Source organism: Eptatretus burgeri, chromosome 8, assembly GCF_056783735.1.
Source record: "Eptatretus burgeri isolate ZD-2024b chromosome 8, Ebu_testis_v1, whole genome shotgun sequence".
Lineage (NCBI taxonomy): Eukaryota > Metazoa > Chordata > Myxini > Myxiniformes > Myxinidae > Eptatretus > Eptatretus burgeri.
Window position 1 is genome coordinate 55,114,528 of NC_140968.1, and position 22,540 is coordinate 55,137,067.

A 22,540-nucleotide genomic window follows, 5' to 3' on the forward strand; every position below is an offset into this window, starting at 1 on the left:
GGTTCACTTGAGTGACCCAGCAGTATTGGCGGCGGAGGTTTTGCACTCTCCCGAGTGCTCCCCCTCTAGTTTACTATTGCATTTAGTATGTATAACATTTTTTCACTGAATTCTTCAGTGTACTCTGAAATACATTATTCTGAAATATGTCAATAAAATTTACTCAAAAAAAACAAAAACGGATATTTGCATTCTTTTGTCCGAAAACTGATTTACAGGTGAAATAATATCCGAGTTATTGGTAGGTGCCTTCATTCATGATTGTTGGCCGCCATCTGGGATTCACAAATTCGATGGACACTGTCATAAATCCAATGAATTGCTTGATCCTTTGTCTGTGTGTGCGAGGCCTCGATCATAGGAGTTATTTGTTACATTTCATCTTCATTATTGTCCTTATAAATAATTGTGTTTCATTAAATGTATTCCCTTGGGGTTCGCATATCAAACCCCCTCATACTGTCCATCCTCCGTAATCCTCCTTCCGTTCCATTCCAAGTACTCCTCCATCCGCTACTGCCCTCACTGGGCTCTGTTGTCTTCCCCCATACAGCGGCGTTGCCATCCACCATACCCTTCAAGCGTGCACTGAAATCCATGTTAATGAGCGCATCTGCCTCCTAGGAATAAGGACCGCTCGACCGTCCCGGGAGGTTGGTCGGTGTTAACCGCCTGGTTACCACGAATCGAGGTAGTCGGATTCGAACCCTAGCACCCCTACGACAACTGCTGACAGGAGCAGGGTTTCGAACCCGACCACCTCCACAACAATATCAATACCTTGTTTGACAAGATAGAATATTACTGGTTCTTCTGTTGGCATGAGGACCCACTATGGTTTTTGAATCTGCTGAATATTCATTGTTAATGAAGAACTCTCACAACATAATTGGCAGGTTGATTTGCCCTCTTCCACTTGTTGAAATAATCCCTCTTCATCATATTCTCATTCTCCTACATCTTCTAGTTCTTGCTCCATCATTTGGCCAAAATCTTTTATCATTTGGAGTTTTTTAGGGGGTGTATTCTATTCAAGGAGTTGTGGAAACCCCCATTTCTACCATTTGTTGTTGAGAAGCTTTCAGAAGCGGTTTAAAATATTTCTCTTGTTTTCTTTCAAACACTTCTTCACCCGTTAGTTTTTGCTTCGTTTCTTTCGCATATCTTGTTGTTGTTGAGCAACTTTGGAAACTAACCTTTGATGTTCCTTAAATCTTCTTGCTCGTTCTTGCGCATCCATCTATTTATTGGAAAATATCATAAAGCATCTCATCTTCTTTAACAACGAGATAATTATATTTGCCCTTCGTGTGCTTCATGAACTCTTCAAATTCGCTTTCACGACATATAGTTGAACAGTTATCTCTCCAAAAATTCTGCGAATCTCTCACGTTTAGCTTGAAGAGTATGAAGGTATTGCATTATTTCTTATTGAGCGACGTGGAAGTTGAAAGTACGACTGTGATAGATAAATACAATTACAAGAGGAATGTCTCCCTCTGGTATAGTAGGCATCCATTACTGTTTGGTTTTTTTCCATTGACACAATCATCGAATATAATAAGGTTCTTGTTTGATTTCTCGAAATTCTATGGAGTGGGTATGTCATCCTTGTTATCGCTAAGAATACAAGATACTGGAGGGTTTGATTTCTTTTTCTTTTGGGTTTGGCAAAATAGCTGTACACCATCTTCGATGTTATCATTTAGCTTGTTTTAAAGTTTGAACAACCGATGATGTCTTCCTTTTGAAGACCCACTTGAAACCTTGTGAGAACAGTTGATATTCAGGTTGAAAGCTTGACCGTAAAAATGATTAAATTGTCCTAATCTAAAAATCCCGGAGTAAGGAGTATCTTTAAAAGCAAATAGGTTTTGCCGCATCCGCACGGACCTACGATGAGACATCTAAGCGAATTTGGGATATTTCTCTCGTTGTTAAATCGTATCTTGCTTTCCCAGATGGGTGAAAACTCCATTTGTATTTCAATTGAAATATAATATCACCTTCTGCTTTTAGCGAAGTAGTTCATCTATTATCAGGTCATCGAAAGGGGCCAGAGATGTCTTTGTGCCTGTATGCAAGCATGTCAACACTATTTTTCACGATCCACCACTTGGAGTCGAAGGGGGATAAAGACACCTTGTTTACCCGTATACCATAGATCTGGTGTAACTCGCTTCTCAGCATATCTATACGATGCCTGAAGGTTTTCCTGTCAAAGAGGTTCTCTTTGTACTGCTCATGGTGAAGGTGCATCTTTACAACACACTTCACACCTTTAACCTTCCAGATGCCCTTCGCACTTGCCTCGAAGATGGAATACATCTGAGAGTGAAGCCCCGCGTAATCAGCGACGGAGCGGCCGGCACACTCGTCCTTTATTTTACCCACTACCTTCTTGTTTTTAACACTGTGGAGTGGGTGGTCCTTTGGGTAGACACTCGTGTCATAGAGCTCTGTGTGTGCGGCCGTATATGCGTATACATCTTCTGTCTGGATCTCGAGGAGAGAGAGTCCATGTCCGAGTATAACAGCTGAACGCGGTCTCCATACTGGGCCTTAAGGTGGTTGCAGTAGAAATCGTACATGAGATGCTTGGACAAGTCCAGGATGCTCATACCCACATCGACAAGTCGATTTAGCACCAGTCTGCTCTTATTCATATGAAGAGTAGCAAGGTCCTTATCGATTATCGTCTGCCATGCAAATATTGGGCATGAGGTTAGGCGCCACAGATAGTCCTCCTCATGAGCACTGACGAGCTTAACGTCTACACGCTTGCGCAAGTTTTCCATCGTCTTGCTGAAGACAGAATTGTTCATGAGCTTGTAGAGATCCTTTTCAAAGTCGCTGGTGGCCTCCTTGCGAAGCTCTGTGTTCATCCTAATGTAGGGCTCCATACAGGGGCTCTGGTTGAACCGCAGAGCTCGGTGGACCTTCTTAAGCCTCATACCCAAGGAGAGATAGAGCTACAGGTTGCGGTAGTACAGCACATACTTGGTCATGTCGAAGAGGTTAGGCACCAGCTTTATTACTTCGACCGCCGTCCCCCAAAGTTCTTGCTGGTATTCCGACATCCACTCGTTCTGAACTGTCATGCGCTCTGGTGCTCATGGGAAACTGTTGTGCAGCTCCTCTGAATACTCCAAGTCCACCCTGAGTCTGTAGCCCTGTGAGCTTTCAGCGAGGTGATCTGTAATACTCCCAGCAAGCTGCCCACAGTCCTCCACCCACTCAAAGCTCCCCTGTTGGCAGTGGCTGGCTCATGGCCCAGCCATATAAGTTGTTGGCGTTGAGGTATAAGATATAGCTATTAGGTTTACTCGAGTCGTACCCATCGACATGTGGGTTGTTTGCCTTTGCATGGCATTTTGAGACCATGGAGATGCCACCGCGCAGACCCTTCTCGAAGCAGTGCTGGTCATAATCCGTGAGAAGTTTGAGCTCTGTGCCGGTTTTCTTCAGGAGCCCGTCCCAGCTCAGGCGGAGACTCGTGTAGTAGTGGGCAGGGTCTACTTCATATTGCCACTTGCAGGTCTTTCTGAAGGTCTCAAAGACATCTGCCAGAAGGAGCACGTCTATCCGGAGGTAGAGGTCATAATAATCTCCCACAGCTTTGCACCCAAAAGCAGTCCAAACGTTTTGGGCATGGGTGTAATCCTCTTTGCTGAGCTTGCTGTAGAAGGCCTCCTGGGGTGGCAGGGGATCTGCGAATCTCCTAGGAGTCCATATGCTCATAGGGGTATACACCCTTCCGCAGCAGAAGTTGCTGCTTATGCTCATTAGGCTCATATGCGGCTGTGATGTGAAAGTCCTCAGGTCAGTTGGCTGAAGTGAGATTGTCGAGGGAAGCCAGGAAGAACTGGGCACTGTCAATGAATTGGAATTCAAACGAAGAGCTCTTAGTTTTTTCACCTTCTTGAGCCCACCTCCTTTATATCACACTTGAGAGAGAATGAAATTTACTTTTCCATGTTGTTTGGGATACAGGTGATGGTACCTTTCACCTTGCTGAAAGCCTGCATCAAAAGATGTGTCATTTCCCTTCAGGTTGTGAAAGACCACAAGGGTTGATTATTTGTTTCTGTTTTATCCTCAGCATTGGGATGCAATTTCTGTAGGCGGCCCCTCAAAACTTTCTGGTGATATGACAGTGATTGAGGACTGCGTCACGTTGCCCCCTTGCAACTATCAGAGGCTTATCACATATGTGACAGTTGGTGCTGGTGTTGTATATCTTACAGTCTCTGGGCATCATTCTCAGAAGCTCAGAGTTGCTTTGGATATCCTTAATGTGTCTCTCCTTCTGAATAGCATTGAGGAAGTGTACTGCTGTGTCTGGACCCCGGTAGACCACTGGAGGCTCTATTTGACAATCACACCTTAGCAAGATGTAGCCATAGCCGCAAGCCTCATGTTGTTGCGTCTTCTGCGTGTTGCTTTTGTCAGGGTTGAGCTCTGGTCATCAATCATTCTTGGTGGTAAGGGCCTCAAAGTCAGCATAAATGATGAAGGGAGCTGGTTGCTGCTTGTGCCAGTTCAGAAAGGAGATCATGTTTTCCCCCTCCTCTGGCATCTCTACCCTTATGGCAGTCTGCCCTATGCCCTCACATTCTGGTCTATGCGCCTCCAGCAGCTTCTCGCGGGAGTGCCCATGTAGACACCTCTCACAGAAGTGCTTTCGCTCCCTATGCTTGCTCTGGTCATAGAGCAGACGGTTCAGGTCTTTAACCCAGGTATACTGCGACTAACCGTCCTCGATTAGCAGCAAGTTGATTCTGGAGATGTCTTCATGTTGCTTGCTTAGCCTGTGGACAATCACCCCCTTGTCCCAGCCAAATATATTCAGAGCCAGGTTATTCTGCCTTTCTACCTGCTTTATCTGTAATAGCAGCATGGGAGCATCAACCCCTGTGAAGTTGAGGCGATCCTCTGTGGGTTATTTAGTGGGTTTAGTCCACTGGGAACAGGGCAGACCAGAAGGCCCACTTGAGGCAATGGTCATCTTTGTTCTTTATATTGACAATAGCTTGTTTGTTTCTGAGAGCTGCAGGCAGTGGGATATATGAACCACCCCGCAGAGGCTGATAGCAAGCAATGTCCAGCCACAGAAAGTCTACCCGTATGAGTGGAAGTACATATCACATGAAGTCCGGGTCGGATCACGTGACCTGGCGTGTAGTTTCACGAATTATTATGATACTGGTGTAATGGAAACAATTAAACTAACTGCGTTACTGTCATTTTAACAGGCAAGAATCCATTGTCAACAAGAAAAAGAGCAATCAGAGATAGAAAACCCTCGACAGGACTCGTTTTGTGCGGTGTTTGTGTACTGGTGGGTTATATAATTAATGACATAATTAGAACTGCCACTTGATAAGTGCTGGCAGTAATGACCAGGTACCAAGACATCCCACTTTGATTAGACAGCTGACTCTTCCCCATAATTTTTAAAAATTATTATTCAATATAATTTAGAATGTGATTAAAATAAATTCAATTCAAACAAAATGGAAGACTAAAGAGGTACAGTCCTGCAATGGAGTAATCAGAAGGGACCCGAACAAGCAAAAAGTAGATGAAGTCATCAGGAGGAACCTGGATATAATTCACATTTCACCTGCTATTCCTCAACGGTAGTGTGTGTCGGGGTGGTGCTGAGGTGTCATCCACCAGAAGGCAGTCTCCTTGGGTTAACCAGAGGTGGTCCTTTCAGGTGGGTGCCTGGAATGTCCTATCCTGAAGAGAAGATGATCACTTATCTGTTATCATCTGAGCTCACGCATTCGAACCTCAGAGTGTGCTGCAATATCGATATTCAGAGACCAGATAGTGGTGAGATCATGGCTGCCTACACCTACAATTGGTCTGTCACGCTGATGGTTACCATGCCAAAGGAGTTGCTATCGCTGTGTCAAAAAAGCTGACGAATGACGAGTTAGGTCACACCGGTCAATGAGCGTATTATGAGATGAAGGATTCATCACTCCTTGGGTGTCATTTCCCTGGTCTCTGTATATGCCCTGTCTGAGGCGAGTGATCTCACCGTGAAGGACGTATTCGATGCCACGCTTGAATCTGTGGTTGATCAGTGCCCCAGGCGAGATACTCTGCTAGTCTTGGGGGATTGTAATGCATCGACTGGAACTGATGGGGATGGTTGAGACATGTGTTGGTCCCCATGGGTATGAAACTGTGAACCAGAATAACACTAAGTTCCTTGACTTTGCAAGAAGTCATAGAGTTAGGGTGGTTGGTTCATGGTTTCAGTGCCCACATGCTCATCGCTGGACTTTCTATTCCAATGCTGGTGGTGTGGCAAAGGAGAATGACCATGGGCTTGTTGATGGTCGCTGGAGGATGATCCAGAACCGCAGGGTCTACCGGAGTGCTCAGTTTCTCAATACTGGCCACCAGCTTGTTGTAGCAACTCTGAAGTTGCAGTTTACATCTGGGAGAATGGTATCATCCCAGCCTTAGCTGGATGTTGGCAAGCTCAAGGATGAGGGGGTAGCTGCGAAGTTTTCAAACAGGCTGAGTGGAGATTTGGGGGGTCTGAATGCTTTGGGGAATCCCGAACAGTTGTGGAGCACCTTCAAGACCACCATTCTTGATGTGGCCGGTGGATGTCTTGAAACTCACCGTCGGGTGAAGAAGAATTTTGTCTCTCAAAAGACACTGGATACCATTGACCAGAGTGGTAGGGCCAGGCTGAATGGCAGAGCTGAGTTGTTCAGAGAGTTGAGGCATAAAACTGTATGTGTGCTGAGAGTGGACAAGGAGGCCTATGTGCAAGGAATCTCTGAGTGGGGTAGAGCATCAACGGTGGTCAAGTGATTCTCATTCTGCTTCCAGGGAAATTCGTGCATTGTGTTCCTCCAAACCCATCCCTCAGTGCACTGCAGTTAGAGCAGAGGGTGGTGGGTTCTTGACAGAAGAGTCCGAAGTGAAGGTCCGCTTGGACGGTTACTGAATGGCTGCACCAGGCTGATCAGTTGAGTTGGATGTCAGGGGTGTTACCTTCCCTACTGCTGACCCTCCAATCAACTGTAATCCACCTTTGTTTGTAGAAACACAGGCTGCGGTGAACCGATTGAAATGGGGTAAAACTCCTGGGATCTGTGGAATCCATGCTGAACTTCTCAAGGTTGGTGGGAATGCTGTACTCATGTCATTGCATGCAGTTCTGTGGTCTCTCTGGAACAAAGGCATTATCCCAACTGACTGGAAGAGGGGTTTTGTTGTCCCTCTCTGGAAAGAGAAGGGTTATCTCCAGGACTGCAACAACTACCGAGGGGGTGACGCTGTTCTTGGTGTCGGGCAAGGTCTTTCCTCGGATAATTCTTGATGGTGTTCGCCACCATCTGCTTGAGCACCAGCACCCAGGCTTTTCACCAAAGAGGTCAACAATTGACCGTATCCTTGCCCTTCGGGTCCTCACTGAAAGCAGACTAGAGTTTCGGCAGGGCTGCTTGTAGCCTATGTTGATCTCTGCAAAGCGTTTGAGTCAGTGAATCGGGATGCCCTCTGGAGGATTCTTCGTCTTCATGGGGTGCCACCAAAACTGATCAATCCGATATCTGAACTATGCTCTGGTACCCAGTGCTGCAAGATGTGGTGATTCCATGTCTGACTTATTTCCAGTTACTGGAGTTCTTCAGGGATGTGTACTGGCCCCCACATTTTTCAGCGCTTGTACGGAATGGAATTTGGCGATGCTGTCAAAGAGATCAAGCTGCGGTGCATTGTTTGGGAATGTCAAGATCTCTGACCTTAATTTCACAGATGATGCAGTCATATTTGCAGAGACTGGATATCCTTTTGGGGGCCCCTCAAGGTGCTGAATGAGGATTCGGAGCCGCTGGGATTACGGGTTTCCTTGGCCAAAACTTAGATCAAGGTTTTCAATGACATTTTGGATGCTGCTATCTTATCTGTACCCTGTTTGTGGTGAGGATTTTGTGGTTACAGACAGATTCACTTACCTTGGCAATGATATTCATGGCTGTGAGCCAGAGGTCAGTAGACGTCTGGGTTGGGCCTGGGGAGTCATGGATTCAGTGGATCATGGAGTGTGGCACTGTCGGTACCTGTGCAGGAGGACAAAAGTCCAAGTCTTCAGATCCTTAGTGCTTCCAGTCTTGCTCTCCGGATGTGAGACTTGGACTCTGACCAGTGATCTGAGACGGAGACTTAATTCTGATATGGCAAAGACATGAGACGGAGGCTTCGGCACTGTAGAAATACATGGTTTGCCAGAGAATTACATAAACTCCTCCACAGTGCCACGCACGACGGGCCCAAGTTAGAGTTCAGATTGCGTGCCCGCGAAACCTGCGCACCACACAAACACACACACACGTAATAAAGAACAGACACGCACACACCCAAGTCATTTGTTCCCATTTCTACCACATCATGTGTGCTGTCGACATACCCCTTCGTTTGCAGAAACTACCGACTTAATATATTGCAGTAACTCTTAGTATATTTATATTAATATTTTGTAATGAAAGCATACACAAATTCACTTGCAGCAACAAAAAAATAATTTTTCTTCACTCGCAAGAACTACCGACTATTAATATATTGGCGGAACTACAATAGTATATTTATATTCATATTTTGTAATGTCAGCAAATCGCCCAAAACAGAAACAGCAAATGTAATTGCAGGAAAAAAATGACCCCTATGGGACTGTGCCATCATGGGTTGTTAAGATCACAGAATCCACGATTCTGTGATCTTCCCAGGTGTTCCAGCTTCAATGTTCATCGGAAGGTACCGATCTTTACACACACACACACACACCCTTCCAAAATCCAGGATTACTGCTCACCTTCACTCTTTCGTTCCTGTGGAGCTGCCAAGTGCATCCTATTCTTTCCTACAGTTTCAAGATGGCAATACCTACACCATGTCATCCTACATCTCCTCCCTGTCATCTTTTCTATCCCCAGTTATTGTCTTTCTCACTCTCCTCGTTTTGTATTTGTTCATATACCTGTTTGGTTTATCCATTTCTCCACTGTCAACGTGACACCTTTTAAACATTGATCACCTTGCTCTTCCGTGAGCTGAGAGTTTGTATTTAAAAAAAAATTAAAAAGGAAGAAAGCAATGCTCTTGTGGAAGTTGTTGGTGGTGATTGCTCTTCATAATGTGAAGGCCGTTCATATGAAATCTGGTCATTGGTTTAGTGTCGAAACTGCTGGTGAGCCTGACATAGCAAGCAATGAAATACGATGTCACGGGGTCTCCAAGAAAATCACATCATTTGCTAGTTGCACTTGAGGCAGGAATTTGCTCATGGTGCCAGTAATAGCTAGCTTGCAAAATTCTTAACAAAGGACATGGGTGGGATCTTCAACATCCATCAACCAATGCAAGCAGATGGAACATGTAGCTTAATGTCCATCCGATCGACGTCTCCCCTTGTTAAATAATGAGTTTATAGCTCGGCTGAGATTCAAAGCCAGATGATAGTAAGCATAGCTCTAAGGCCTAGGCTATCCTGCCAGCCACCACTGGACTCGAATCATCTGTAAACCATGGGGCATTTTTCTACATCCAAAACCGTGCTTTGCTTCACATGTCCCTCCATGGTTATAATTCAGAGAAGGTTGCATGACGGTCGTTCGCCTGTGCTTGGACTCAATCACCATTTCCACATGAGCAAAAGGAAAATGGCACCTTCCATTAAAAACGATTTGCATGTGGAAATTAGGCTCAAAATGGAGATTCCAATTGGAAAGTGGAAAGGAGTGCATGAAAAGGACTATATAGTGTTATTTAGTTTTCACACTCGATCTTTGTCAGCCTCCCACCTACTGCTCACATTCTCCCATTTACTGGCTTCCGAGAAGGTGAAAATCTCCAATGTACCATTGCATTTCATCGTTACCATAAAAAAAAACCCATTGTATAATATCCCTGTGAACACCAGTAAACCACCCAGGGCCATTCCAAAATTAATGGAAGAAAAAAATAATCAGGGGCTGGTCACGAGGTTTGTCTTTTGATAATCTGGACAAAAAGTTGGTGCAAAAAAAGAAAATGTAGTTCAACATTACAGTACTCATCAATGTCCTGAACCCCACTGTTTCAATGGTCAGAGGAACCCCTTTCTTCCTACTCCAGAAAGACCAAGGGTTAAATAATTCATGGGCAGTGAGAGATGAGAGTATAAGGGGTCAGAACACAAACGATGGAAATGATTGTTCAAATTACGGTTGGAATGTAGAATTTGATTCGAAGAGAGGTACAGGCTTCTTTTGTAAAAATCTTTCCTCAAAGATACAAAAAGGCAACAAAACAAAGCGAGATGTGGCACAAAGAGGGTGAGACGAAGCCAAATACCTATAAGAATTGTATAGCGTCCTTGTATTCTTATACAAAATGCTTCATTATTTCGATATACATATATATACACACATATATATATATACATATATATATACATATATATACACATATATATACACATATATATACACATATATATACACATATATACATATATACATATATACATATATATATATATATATATATATATATATATATATATATATAAATTCCCAACAATCCCCCTCCCCCACCCCACTGCCATGATACTCAAACTCCATCTGCTTTGTATATTCTATTCTCTATACCTTTTCATCTCCCCCCACCAACTGATCTTCGAATATCAGTTTCACGTACAGAACGTCTTTTACACCTTGGACATGGTACTGCTATGTTAGTAGCAATGAATGGCTGCCCTCAATATCAAACAAGAGGTCAGGGCAGTCTCGTGGGGATAGTTTCAGGACATCCATGCATTTGATTTGACCCCCGGTTTATGCCCCAGGGGATGGGGATTTAGCGTCATGGGTCAAAACGAATTTTTTTTTTTTTCAAATTCAAAATGTAGTACGTATCGGGTCATTCATGGTGGTGGAACTTTTGTTTTCAATCTTTCAACTTTGCTTTAGGTGAAAGCGTGGAGTTTTGCGATGGTGCACCGTTGACTGCGCTCTCATTGTCTGTTTGCACTTTGCCACATTTTGTCTGTCTTCCCCCCCTTTTTTTTAAACTACTCTACCACACAATAGATCATTTTTAACACATACAAATTCAGATAAATAACAAGCCTTTCAGTCAACAGTGAGCTGTGATGCATCAATCCAATTTTGTATTGTGTTAAAATTCACATTTTACAAAATCCAGAAATTGACAATGATACATTGCCTGCGATTCATAACCATTTACGCCATTTTAATTACCTGTCGACAAAAAAACGAATGCCTTTTATCAAATTAAATTGCTCCCACAAAAATTCTGAAGTTTTTTTTTTGATGGTGTGCAGATAGTTTACAAAACACACACACACACCTCAATGCCCCCCCCCCCCACCCGATAAACTGACATGAAAATGCAAATAAATGAAGGAAGAAGAGTCATGTAAATAAAACAGTCGGAAATACTATTCCTAGAGAGTTTTGAGCAATATAATGTTCATTAAAATGTTTATAATCGGGCGTTTTATTCGATCGTTGGTCAGCTTACGGGAAGCAAACATGTTCAGACCGTATTAAAAAAACATCCCAGAGCCGAATACCGTGTCGCACAAAGCGATGTTGATTAGATGCAAAGGAAGTGAAGCGATAGCCAACCAACATTGGGAACATCTATCAAAAAATGCGAATTAAATAAATGGTCAACAGAGGGTTAAAATGGGTATGGCTTTGCAGAGAGACTTACGATAATGTGTATTAATATTGTATGATACAACGAATGATAAGGCATCACTTTGGGGATAAATGATAATGAAGGTACTGTACACCTTTGTACAAGCCTTTCCTCAAAGATACAAAAGGGCAACAAAACAAAGCAAGATGTGGCACAAGGAGGGCGAGACTAAGCCGAATACCTTTCGAATAATTGTATACAGTCCTTGTATTCTTATACAAAACACGTTCATTATTTCGATATATACAAATTCCCAACATAGGGAATATTTTTTCTCCCCCCCCCCCCACCCCTCAACATGACTGCAGCAAAACCTTGATTATATGTTGGAGAGGGGGAGATTTAAAAAAAAAAAAATTTTCAAAACCTCGTTTTGACATGAACATTTACAAACTCAAACGTTGTGATCACTACAAGCAAGATGACGATGCATAAATGCAGGGTTTCTGCAAGTTTATTGTTTACCCGCATACTACAATATGTAGAACCAAATTGGTCATTCAGCTGACAAACAGGACACTGCAGGAAACAAGACTTGACTTGCCAAGAACAAGCAGATTCTTCGTCAATCCCGACATTCCCTTCAAAACCCAAAGGAAAAATAAACAAACAAATTAAAATAAAAAATAATTATTTTTTTTCTTTTACGTGGCCGCTGCAAACCCATCAAAACAGAGCATAGGACAAAGCTCCAACAGAAGCAGCACCAGTTAGAGCCAACAACCGGAAACCACAATGCCCTGACGGGCACGCTGTTCAGTTTGACACTAAAATGAAATAAGTTAAAACAAAGATTTGTTTAAAACCAAGACAAAAATGCAACTTTCTTGGTCTTGTGTTCTTTAGCATATTACAGGAAATGGATGGTCCTTCAAACCAAAGTGTCCAATATATACCACATAAAATACACGGCATGCTCAAAGCTATGGACAGACTACCCAGTCGGCATGGCTTCAAACAGTCGCTTCGACTCACTCCTACAGAACAATGGGAGGTTACAGCGGCGGCGGCGGCAGCGGCAGCAGTGGTAGTGGTGGCAACAGCGTTGACGTGATGTGCATAGCACACAACATAGCACAACCATCAAAATGCCCAAGTGCTGTATTTTTTTTTGCTTTATTAAGTGGAAAAAAAAAGAAGAAGAAAGGCAAAATTAAAGAATTATTCTTTCTAAAATGGGGAAGAAAAAAAAACAAAAACAAAAACCTGTTTAAACACCAATTACACTAAAACCTTGAATGCTGTTACAGGCAGGCAGATTGACAGTTTTATTCGGTCTCACCTCCTCCTCCTCCTCTTTCCTCAACAGAAAATGGGCAAAAGGTTTTCTATAAGCAACGAAACAAAAGCAATAAAAGATGAAATATGCACGATTTGTGAAATATTACAACCCCAGTCTGTAATGGAGCAGATTTGTTTCCCCTCCACCCTCTCCTCTTCCTCCCCAATCAGATAAACGTCCACTTCACATCTCCCAAATAGTTCTCCACTCTACAAAATTATATACAAGGAAGGTTTTGAAATTCGCACATGGAAATTTTTATCCAGTGTCCATTGCCACAGATGGCTTTATCGAAAGCCTTCGGGCTTTTGCGGCACGTATCCTTATGGAGCAGACACTCCTCGGAAGCATAATCGATGCAGGAAGTTCACCCAGAAAGCCGCTTTCGTTCGCGATGAAACGTTCTTGACCGGAAGTCCTCAAACCATGAAAGAATTTTGATTCTTCAACTTCTCAAGTTCTTTTATCTGTTGATGTAAGAATAATATCCTGTGGCATTCCAAAAAGAAAAAAAGAAAAAAGAAAAAAGAAAGAGGGGTGGGGGAGGTGTTCACGTGATGAATCGACATCGGACAAATAAATAAATAAATCACATTGCAAAAGAAAATACAAACTTGATCCATGGTCTTGCCTCTGTTCTCTTAATGTTGCTTGAATTTCACAAACTCGCACCAGAGACCGCGCATTCTTCAAATCTGTACATGTGTCTAATATCTGCGTGCTGTTGTTGTGAGATTCTTCTTGTAATTTTTGCGCCTGGAACAAAAAAAACAAACAAACATCTGAAATCAATTTAGCTGGTTACCAAAGCAGAGGGATGGGTTGCACAAAATCATTTTCAACACGAGAGCTCGGAGCCACATGTCTGACGTTTGAGTGCCAGACATAGAAAAAGTCCTCAAGGTTCATGTCATGCTCATGCAAGATATAAAATATAAACACACAGATTGGTGGACGTTTCGGGAAAGAGAACAATGCGTGCATGCACACAACATACTTGAGGCCTCATTAAAGCACGATGGCAAACACAAATTAGAACTAGAGCGAAGTCGATGGCGCACTATCGAAAATCCCTGCGCTTCCCCACAAAGGTTCAAGATGGCAAAAAGTTCCACCAGGAATGACCAAATATAAGAGTTAAACTTTTTTTTTTCCATTTGACCCCAGTGACCCGAAGTACCCAACCATTAAGGTGGCTTCACCAGGGGTGAAATCCCCAAAAAGATTGTTCCATTCTTCATTCCCCATGTTGATTGTGTATAGTTTCATTTGAAAAAAGTTTTAAAATTTACCAGTAATTACTTTGGTATTTGACCTTCAGACCCCACCGGGGGGGGGGGGGGATATGATACTCTTGCACTTTCGTGTCATGTGGTGATCATAATTACCAAGTTTGGTGAATTTCTGCATAACCATTTGGAAGGAGACAGCGTGACGGATGGATGGACGGACAGACAGATAGACAGACACCAGATTACAATATCCCTGTTTTTGTTCAAAAAGTGTGGGGATAATTACCTGTTTGTGGAAAACGATGATGATCGACACAGTGAAGAATTAATTCGGCAAGATTGAGTGGATATGTAGTGGAATGTACAAACTGGATGAGTCATAACCAGAGTACACTTTCACTAATTTAATCCCCTTAAGCCATGTTACACTCCTGTTTTAAATGCTTAAAAAATGACTTTCATAGCAGCCACTCAAGAACTACGTAAACTTTGCAGTTTCCAAATGATATTGACATGCTAAATCCGAAAATCGAAGTTTACATTGCAGCAAAGTGGAACATGACCTACTCTTTGAGCCTTAAAGGTTACCAAGAAACTATTCAATGCAGTCAGCATCAAGCTAATACCATTGACAAAGTAACCCTCAAACCCAAACTCATCTTTCGCAAGCGAACCCCAGACAAACTTCCCTTAATGTGAATGGGACGAATTATGGCAGACGCGAGAAGATTTCAGACAAATTCTATCTGGACGGAATCATTGTTGTTGTTGAGGAAATGCAAGGCAGAGCCAACTTATGACACTTGGAGTATGCCCCACATGGAGAATCCCCTTTTCAGTATTTTGACAAAATATGGATTTCATCCACTGCGAATATTCCCTGTTTGAGCAATCGTTGATAGTAGATGATCCGAAATCGTATTTTATATCTATGTGGCAAATGCAACATGTGGCCGACTCCTGGGGTTTTATGTAAATGCTGATTCTAGAACTAAAAGGGTCATCGTGACACTTGGAAACGCTGTTACAAGAATCACATTTCCCTTCGTTCAACAGAAGGGAATTTTTTTTTCTTTCACATCGAGGTCGTTTGTTTTATTGGAGGAAAACAACGTGCTTGATCTCAAATGAAGGTTAAAATTACAATGCGGTCAAATTACACGTTAATTTACAATGCGGTCCACGACAATTCGAGAATTTTTGACAAAGGCATGTTAACGTTTATAAAAATGAAAAATAAACACATCATATATGGAGTTTTATATGCAAACAATATTCACAATTTCAGCATCATAATTTCAAAATGAAGCTTTATTAGATCATACAAAGACTCCAATATTTATTTATGACAAATTGAGAGAAACATAGAAACATATAAGCTGAGACAAATATGATTAAACAATCGAGCACAGTTAAATAGAGATGAACAGTTCGAATCAGTAGCTCGGTTAAAACAATCAATGTTAAAAAGTGGCCAGTCTATTCTCCACTCGTCATCATAATCATCATCATCATCATCATCATCATCATCGCTGGCATCATTCAGAAGAGTACGTAATCTCTCGCGCTAAACAAATCTCTGCCTCCAATTTGTCGTAAAATGTCATTCTTCAATTTGACAGCATATCTGAGCTGTCCTGTTGATGTAGAGAATTGTTGTTAGATTTATTTTGGCATCAAACTGAATCTGTGATGCATACAATTGGAAGGTATCTGTAAATGATCATTAAGACAGTTGAAAGCTCACCTCCATCAAAAGTCTCAACTCGAACAAGATGATCTCGCTTTCTGCTTCCAGCAGCCAGAATATGTGCTCTTTCTTTCCGCAAATTATGCAGGGAGGAGACAGAATACGAGCTGAACTTTTTGGAGGCTCCTGCCTTTTCAATTCAGTACTTGACAATAATGTTTTCTTAAGTGGCTCAAAAACTTCTTCCTCTGACAAGGGTTGAGGTTCCTCATCCTCTCACACTAATTTTGAGAACCTCTTCTCTGCCCTGGCGATCGATTCTTTATCTGTGAATCGTGCATAACATTTTCTGTGATATCCACATGTGGAAGACACCATAGCAGTCAATTCCTGTGACTAAATACCAGTGCGTTGCTCCGAAACATATTTTTCCGGTCCATCTAGGCGTTTCCACTGCTCCGCACAGACTTTCACCTGATCCCAACTCTTCTCAGTGAACTTTGAAATATTGGAAGATGCCTCATCAGAACATATATGGATAATACAGTCCATATTTCAGGATAAAGCAAGACATCGTTTTAAAATTAATGGGAGCTGCCATCTTGAATTTTGGTCATTTTCTCCACAGTTCCTCCTAATAACAGTCCCACTCACACGAACCAGAAGCCAGAAGTACTTTCCCTTTCCAGTGAAAAATATAATCAGAAAACAAGGAACTAATTACAGGCTTGCACTATATAAACATGGCATCAACAAATTGCATGAAAACATTATAAGTACGTAGCAGCAGCAAAACATTCATGCATAGAGGCACAGCAGTAAAGACTTTCGAACAACCCCTTTGTTCAACTTTGTCACAATGTAAACACTGACAGTCATGTTCAGAATGCCAAAAAGTACCTTTAGCCAGAAAATTTAGTTCTGCAGTGGCTGCCAAGGGATGAAATGATAGAGGAAAGTGTAACATGGCCTACCTACACTGGAATCTATGCAAATAATCCCAACATAAATAGTAATTAAAAAAATTAACAATTATAATCTATAGCCCCAAAATGAAAAGACAATGTTGCCAGGATACCAATTTTGTATACTTAATTGTGTCAGTGTGTGGGAGCCACCCCAGAAAAATCCTTATGAAATGCGTACATTTATTCGGATCGAGTTTCGGGTTGGCGGAGAGCAATGACAAGGCCGCGTCGCACTGCGAGGAATTAAATGGCCATGTCACACTGAGGAATTAACTCACCCTCCACCTCTTCAACCGTAGTGGGAATATCCCCCAAATAACTGATCACTCTTTGAAAGAGCAGTCAAAGGCCTAAAAATTCGATAATAATGGAAAATATAGTTGAATCGTTTTGAAATATACGAGACGACCCGTGAACCCGTTGGGTTCCCGTTGTGACAGCAGTTGATGAAAAAAAAATCATTTCAAGAAAAAGAACAAAGATAGCTCCAGTGAACTATACCGCTGAGGTTGTTTGCATTGATCAAATTCTCCCGAAGGAGTACTTGACTGAATCGGGAATTGCTTTTTTAATCATTTTTTTCGTTGCCGATTTTAATGAAACTTGATACTGCACACCGCAGGAGAATGGTGAGTAATGTGGGCCGAAAGTTTTTGGGCTATCGTGTACCGTTTCGGCTGTATTTCAGGAGCATACATACATACATGATGAGAGTTTTACTAATCTACTAGACGACCCGTGAACCCGTTGGGTTCCCCTTTGACAGCTATGGATGGAAAAAATCATTTCAATAAAAAAGATAGCTCCAGCAAACTATACCGCTGAGGTTGTTTGCATTGATCAAATTGTCCCAAAGAGTACTTCACTGAATCGGGAATTGATTTTTTAAATAATTTTTTTTGTTGCCAGATTTGAACAAAACTTGATACTGCACACCACGGGCGAATGGTGAGCAATGTGGGCCAAATATTTTTGCGCTATCGTGTACCGTTTTGGCTGTATTTCAGGAATATACATACATACATGATGAGAGTTTGTCATTTATAGATCGAGAAGATAGATGGATATAGATGTCCCAATTTAAGTGTTTGACATACCATCAAAGTTAATATTTTCCACATAGCTCATTGCAGAGGCAGAGTACAAAACAGAATGGAAAAAATAAAATAAAATAATTTTTTTAAAAACCCCCAAAGCAAACATTAAAACAAAACAAAAACAAACAAACTAGAAGGGCACTCGTAAGAGCGCATACCTCCACCATGCAATGCCTGATCTAGGAGAACATATCAGGCCCAATACATTTTTTTAAATATCATGCCATACATAGTTTTTGGCCCGATGTCTCAATGGTGATTAATCACTTAAAAGAATTAAAAAACACTCGTATCCAGATCTTCACCAGGATTGAATCAATTTGTCGTGGTCACACACCCATCCTGTCCACCAAGTTTCATCCGAATCCATCCACAACTTTTTGAGATATTGTGCTATATATTAGTTTAGCCCCATCTCTCAATGGTGAAGAATCGCTGAAAAAATTATCGGATCCGGATTCGGATCTTCACCAAAATTGAATCAATTCTTCTTCTTCACACACCCAACGTGTCCACCAAGTTTCATCCGAATCCTTCTACAACTTTTTGAGATATTGTGCACACAAACAGACAGAGAGGGATGAAAACATAACCTTCTTCACCTTCGGTGGCAGAGGTAAAATAAACTGGAACAAGCAAGAGCCCATCATACACTGGGGTGATTTGTCCAAGCAAATTTTTGGCAACTTGCTCAAAAGTTTGTTTCCTCGGGTTTCACCAAAAGCACCTGCGTGGAATTCTCCCGGAATTGGGTTGACCTCTTGAACACGGTTTCCCTTCGCCACTCAATTTGGGTTGAAAACTGTGTTAACCCTGATACTGCATTTTCACACAATTTTGCGATACTGCTTGGGGATTCCAAAACGAGCTTGCCCATATTTTATCCTGACTCTTTTCCCAAGTCTGCGGATGAGCGATGGGATGAAGGCCGGTCAGTCAGTTGAGTGGGCGTACACACTTAGTCAAACAAAGGGGGGGGGGGGGAAACACCTTTATTTGGCCTACAACGATTCAAATTACTATTGCCTTTTAAAAGCACCAAATCGATCGGGTAAGATGAAGCAAGTTGCGAAATATTATGGGATGATGTGTGAGCTCATTGCGAGAAGACAACTCAGAGTTGAGTAAAGTAAAGTTGCTGAGTTCTGACAACTCAGAGTAAAGTTGCTCAGACATAGCATTTCTTTTGGGCCTAGCCGTGCACCTCAGATGACAAACTCGATTCACGAGTCCAAGTGGGTGAATCAATCCTGTGGTCTGATTTGCCCTGAAAGGCCAAAGAAAATGCCTGTGCCTGTAGATGGTGTGAACCTTAAATTGGTATTGATCTCGTCTGAGCATGAAGCTCACATCTCATACGAATCCAATGCAACTCCCTTCTCCTTCACCAAATTGCACTCTTAAAAGGCATCAAATAATGATTAGTATTATCATAAGCCAAAAGGTGGCATCTATCCTGTTTATTTTCTTTCAATGTCGGCTGAGAAAGAACCACTCACATCCATCAAAAAACACCCACCGGATGGAAATTCAATGTTTTTACTCGGCTCAGACAGACGATCATATGTAGGTTGCGGATCTTGGAAGCACATTTTTCAACCTGAAACAAGGTACGAGTTCCCTTGTCTTTTGATGTGGGGAACCCAGTTCAAATCCCATATACCAGGTGTTTGTCCATTAGTCATTGTAATTCATCTAAGAGTACACCGATGTCTATTAATGTCTGTCCTGCTTACGATACATGTACATAAAAAAAAAAAAATCTAGAAATATTTTATACTTCAGTTGGCAATATAGCCGCTCGTTTGGTGGAGTAAAGCAGGTTCTACTGCCCGAGTAAATCACCTGCGATTTACTAAAAGAGGCCGACAACAGCAGTGTTTGTCATGCTATCCATGGTAAGACAATTTATTTTCCTTAAAACTTCCCTGAACGTGGATATCATGACAAACAATATGTTAAAGGCTGATGTAAAAGCAACTTACATAAATGTTGCATACTAAAATATAATGCATGCGTCACAAGGGTATTGAAAGAATTTTTTTTACCTCAACTACAGACAGACCTCACCGTTTGATATTTGTGCACAGTAGTTTTATTTTACAAAAACGAGAGAGAGCAATCACAGATTGCAGACTTGCTTTGTGTGGTGGTGTGTGTTTGTTTGGTAGAAGATGCATCGATGACATCGGTTTATGTTCAAACAGCAGACGAATTGACCTTTTTGATTTTATTGCATAGAACCACGTTCCAATCATTCATACTCTTATAGACGTACGCACATTCTCAAAGTACATTATAGAAGAAGAAGAAGAAAAGAAGTGCTCCTAATACGTTCTTAAAAGTATATCCTTTAAAGACAGACTCGCATTCCAATTGTAAATACTTTATAGACAAGAAAATATAATGAAAAAATAATAAAATTAACGTGCAATACTGTCTACCACCAGGTGGCATTTGTGGTGGACATTAGCACATGATGTGCAGACAGACTCAAATGCAATACCTTCTGGCGAGGCTAAAAAGTTGATTAGTGGTAAGTATGCACACGGAGTGTAATGATACTCCTGTGTCACAACACAACACAACACGTATCGGTATACTTAGCCATTAAAACACCAAATTAGAAGATACAATCGGTACTATCTTGGCTGTAAACTAGCAAAAAGTATCCATTCCCAGTGACGGAAAAAATTTAAGTTACTCTAACAATTTAAATGATTTCATAGACTTCAAAAAGGTTGTGTTGCCAAAGATTTCATAGACTGAGCTACTTATACCACCCACCACAAAATGGTGGTTAAACATCAGACAGCAGAGGTTGAATTGGTCCAAAGAGGGTAAAAATAGTGATTTTTAAGTTGTGTGTTATTCTCTGAAGATCTGCATTAAATCTACAATAATCCAGATGATCAAGTTGAGTTTAAAGAAAACAAAAAGGGACAATAAAGTGACCGACACTACTGCATCAAGAAAAGTGAAATGAAAATACAAAATAACCAATCAGCAGCTTTTCAAACACAGGGGCTGCCATAAACGAGGCAAACGCATGGATAAACACCACGGTTCCATCACGGCCAACCAGCTCTCACGTAATCAACAAAACCAAGGTGGTTAGGATTATATAAATAAAATGACACCTCCCATGCTCCTCCAGCCAAAACTGCTACGTAAAGCAACCAAGAAGGCCTACGCTTACCTTGTGCAAGACACCACCCACGCACACACGCACACACCTAAGCAGCTCGGGCATGGACAGTGTCATCTTCCAAAGCCGAGGTAATTAAAGAAATCAGATTAGTTAGAGGAGTCCTGCTCAAAAATTGGTAGAATGGAATACTCCCCACATTGGAAGAACCAAAAAGGACAGAACGGAAAGAGCCAGACACACTTGGGCACTATGTACTGCCATACTACCCGGGCCTTTCAGAAAGGATTGGCAGAATTGTACGTGGTGCACGGATTGGCGTAGCCTACAAGTCTCTATGCACCATCCATAATGTCATCTCAAAACTAAAGGACCTAATACCAACTGGTGATAAATCTGGAGTAGTTAGTTTACCATTCTTCGTGCAAAGACTGTGACCAATTCTACATTGGTGAAACTGGAAGGAATTTGAAACGACGACAAGAATGAACATGATCGAGCAATTCGGCTTGGAAAGGTGACCCATTCAGCCATAGCACGTCATTGCCTGCAATCTGGACATAAATTTGACTTTGTTAGATGAAGTATCTAAGACGGGGCCTATCAAACGACACAGATCGATTTTGGAAGCATGACACGTGAAGAGCCGGGAGGGTGGCCTAACTGGGGAGACGGTGGACATACCCACATAATACATACCTCTAATGCAAATGGCGAAAACTGGATGGTGCAAATGACTGGAGAAGGTGAGCAACAAACACCCAATCCCAAACACCACATCCACGTGTGCACAACACCCAAGGAGAACCCCAACACAAATACAACCAACACATTACCATGCCCAAACCGGACACAAAACCAGCCGCGAGTGTGCCTTGGAAACACAAACACGAAAACAACAAGTGCACACACGTGTTCACCCACACACATACAACACCAGATCACATGTAAATAAAAATAAAAATACAGAGCAGAGCACCCCTTCAATGATGTGATTTGACTTTTGGTTTTGCTTTTGCAAAATAAAAAGCAGTCCTCCATTTTACCTCGAGCACTAGCATGTGACCGGAAATGAGCGGTCATATTGAAATAAAAACCGGACACGTGCCAAGGCCCAGGGTCTATTGTGCTTGATGAAGCCGGCTGTGAAGCCAGCGAAACGTTGCCCTGAGACAAGGTCTACTCTCGCTTTTTTGCTCAAATTAGCGGAGTCGATCAAGTTTTTACTTTTTGTTGGAAGCACCCTCTTCTTTAAAAATGCATACATCTAATAAATATACACACACACACACACACACACACACACACACACACACACACACACACACACACACACACACACACACACACACACACACACACACACACACACACACACACACAC

At 42.0% G+C, this 22,540-nt stretch overlaps 1 protein-coding gene across 15 annotated transcripts in view; it reads right to left on the minus strand.

Moving 5' to 3' along the window:
- Positions 1-11,160: 11,160 nt before the first annotated feature.
- The window catches only part of WAC (WW domain containing adaptor with coiled-coil), a 66,440-nt gene continuing 55,060 nt past the window's right edge, over positions 11,161-22,540 (minus strand). For 7 of the 15 annotated variants that reach the window (XR_015060921.1, XM_085892145.1, XM_085892148.1 and 4 more), the window contains 2 exons: positions 13,653-13,777; positions 11,161-13,510 (listed from right to left, as the gene is read on the minus strand). Coding sequence is in view for 11 of the 15 variants with exons in the window: in XM_085892145.1 (XP_085748271.1) it covers positions 13,441-13,510; positions 13,653-13,777 (195 nt within the window). In the remaining 4 variants the exon portion in view is untranslated. The other 8 variants (XR_015060924.1, XM_085892142.1, XR_015060923.1 and 5 more) reach the window with 5 other exon arrangements.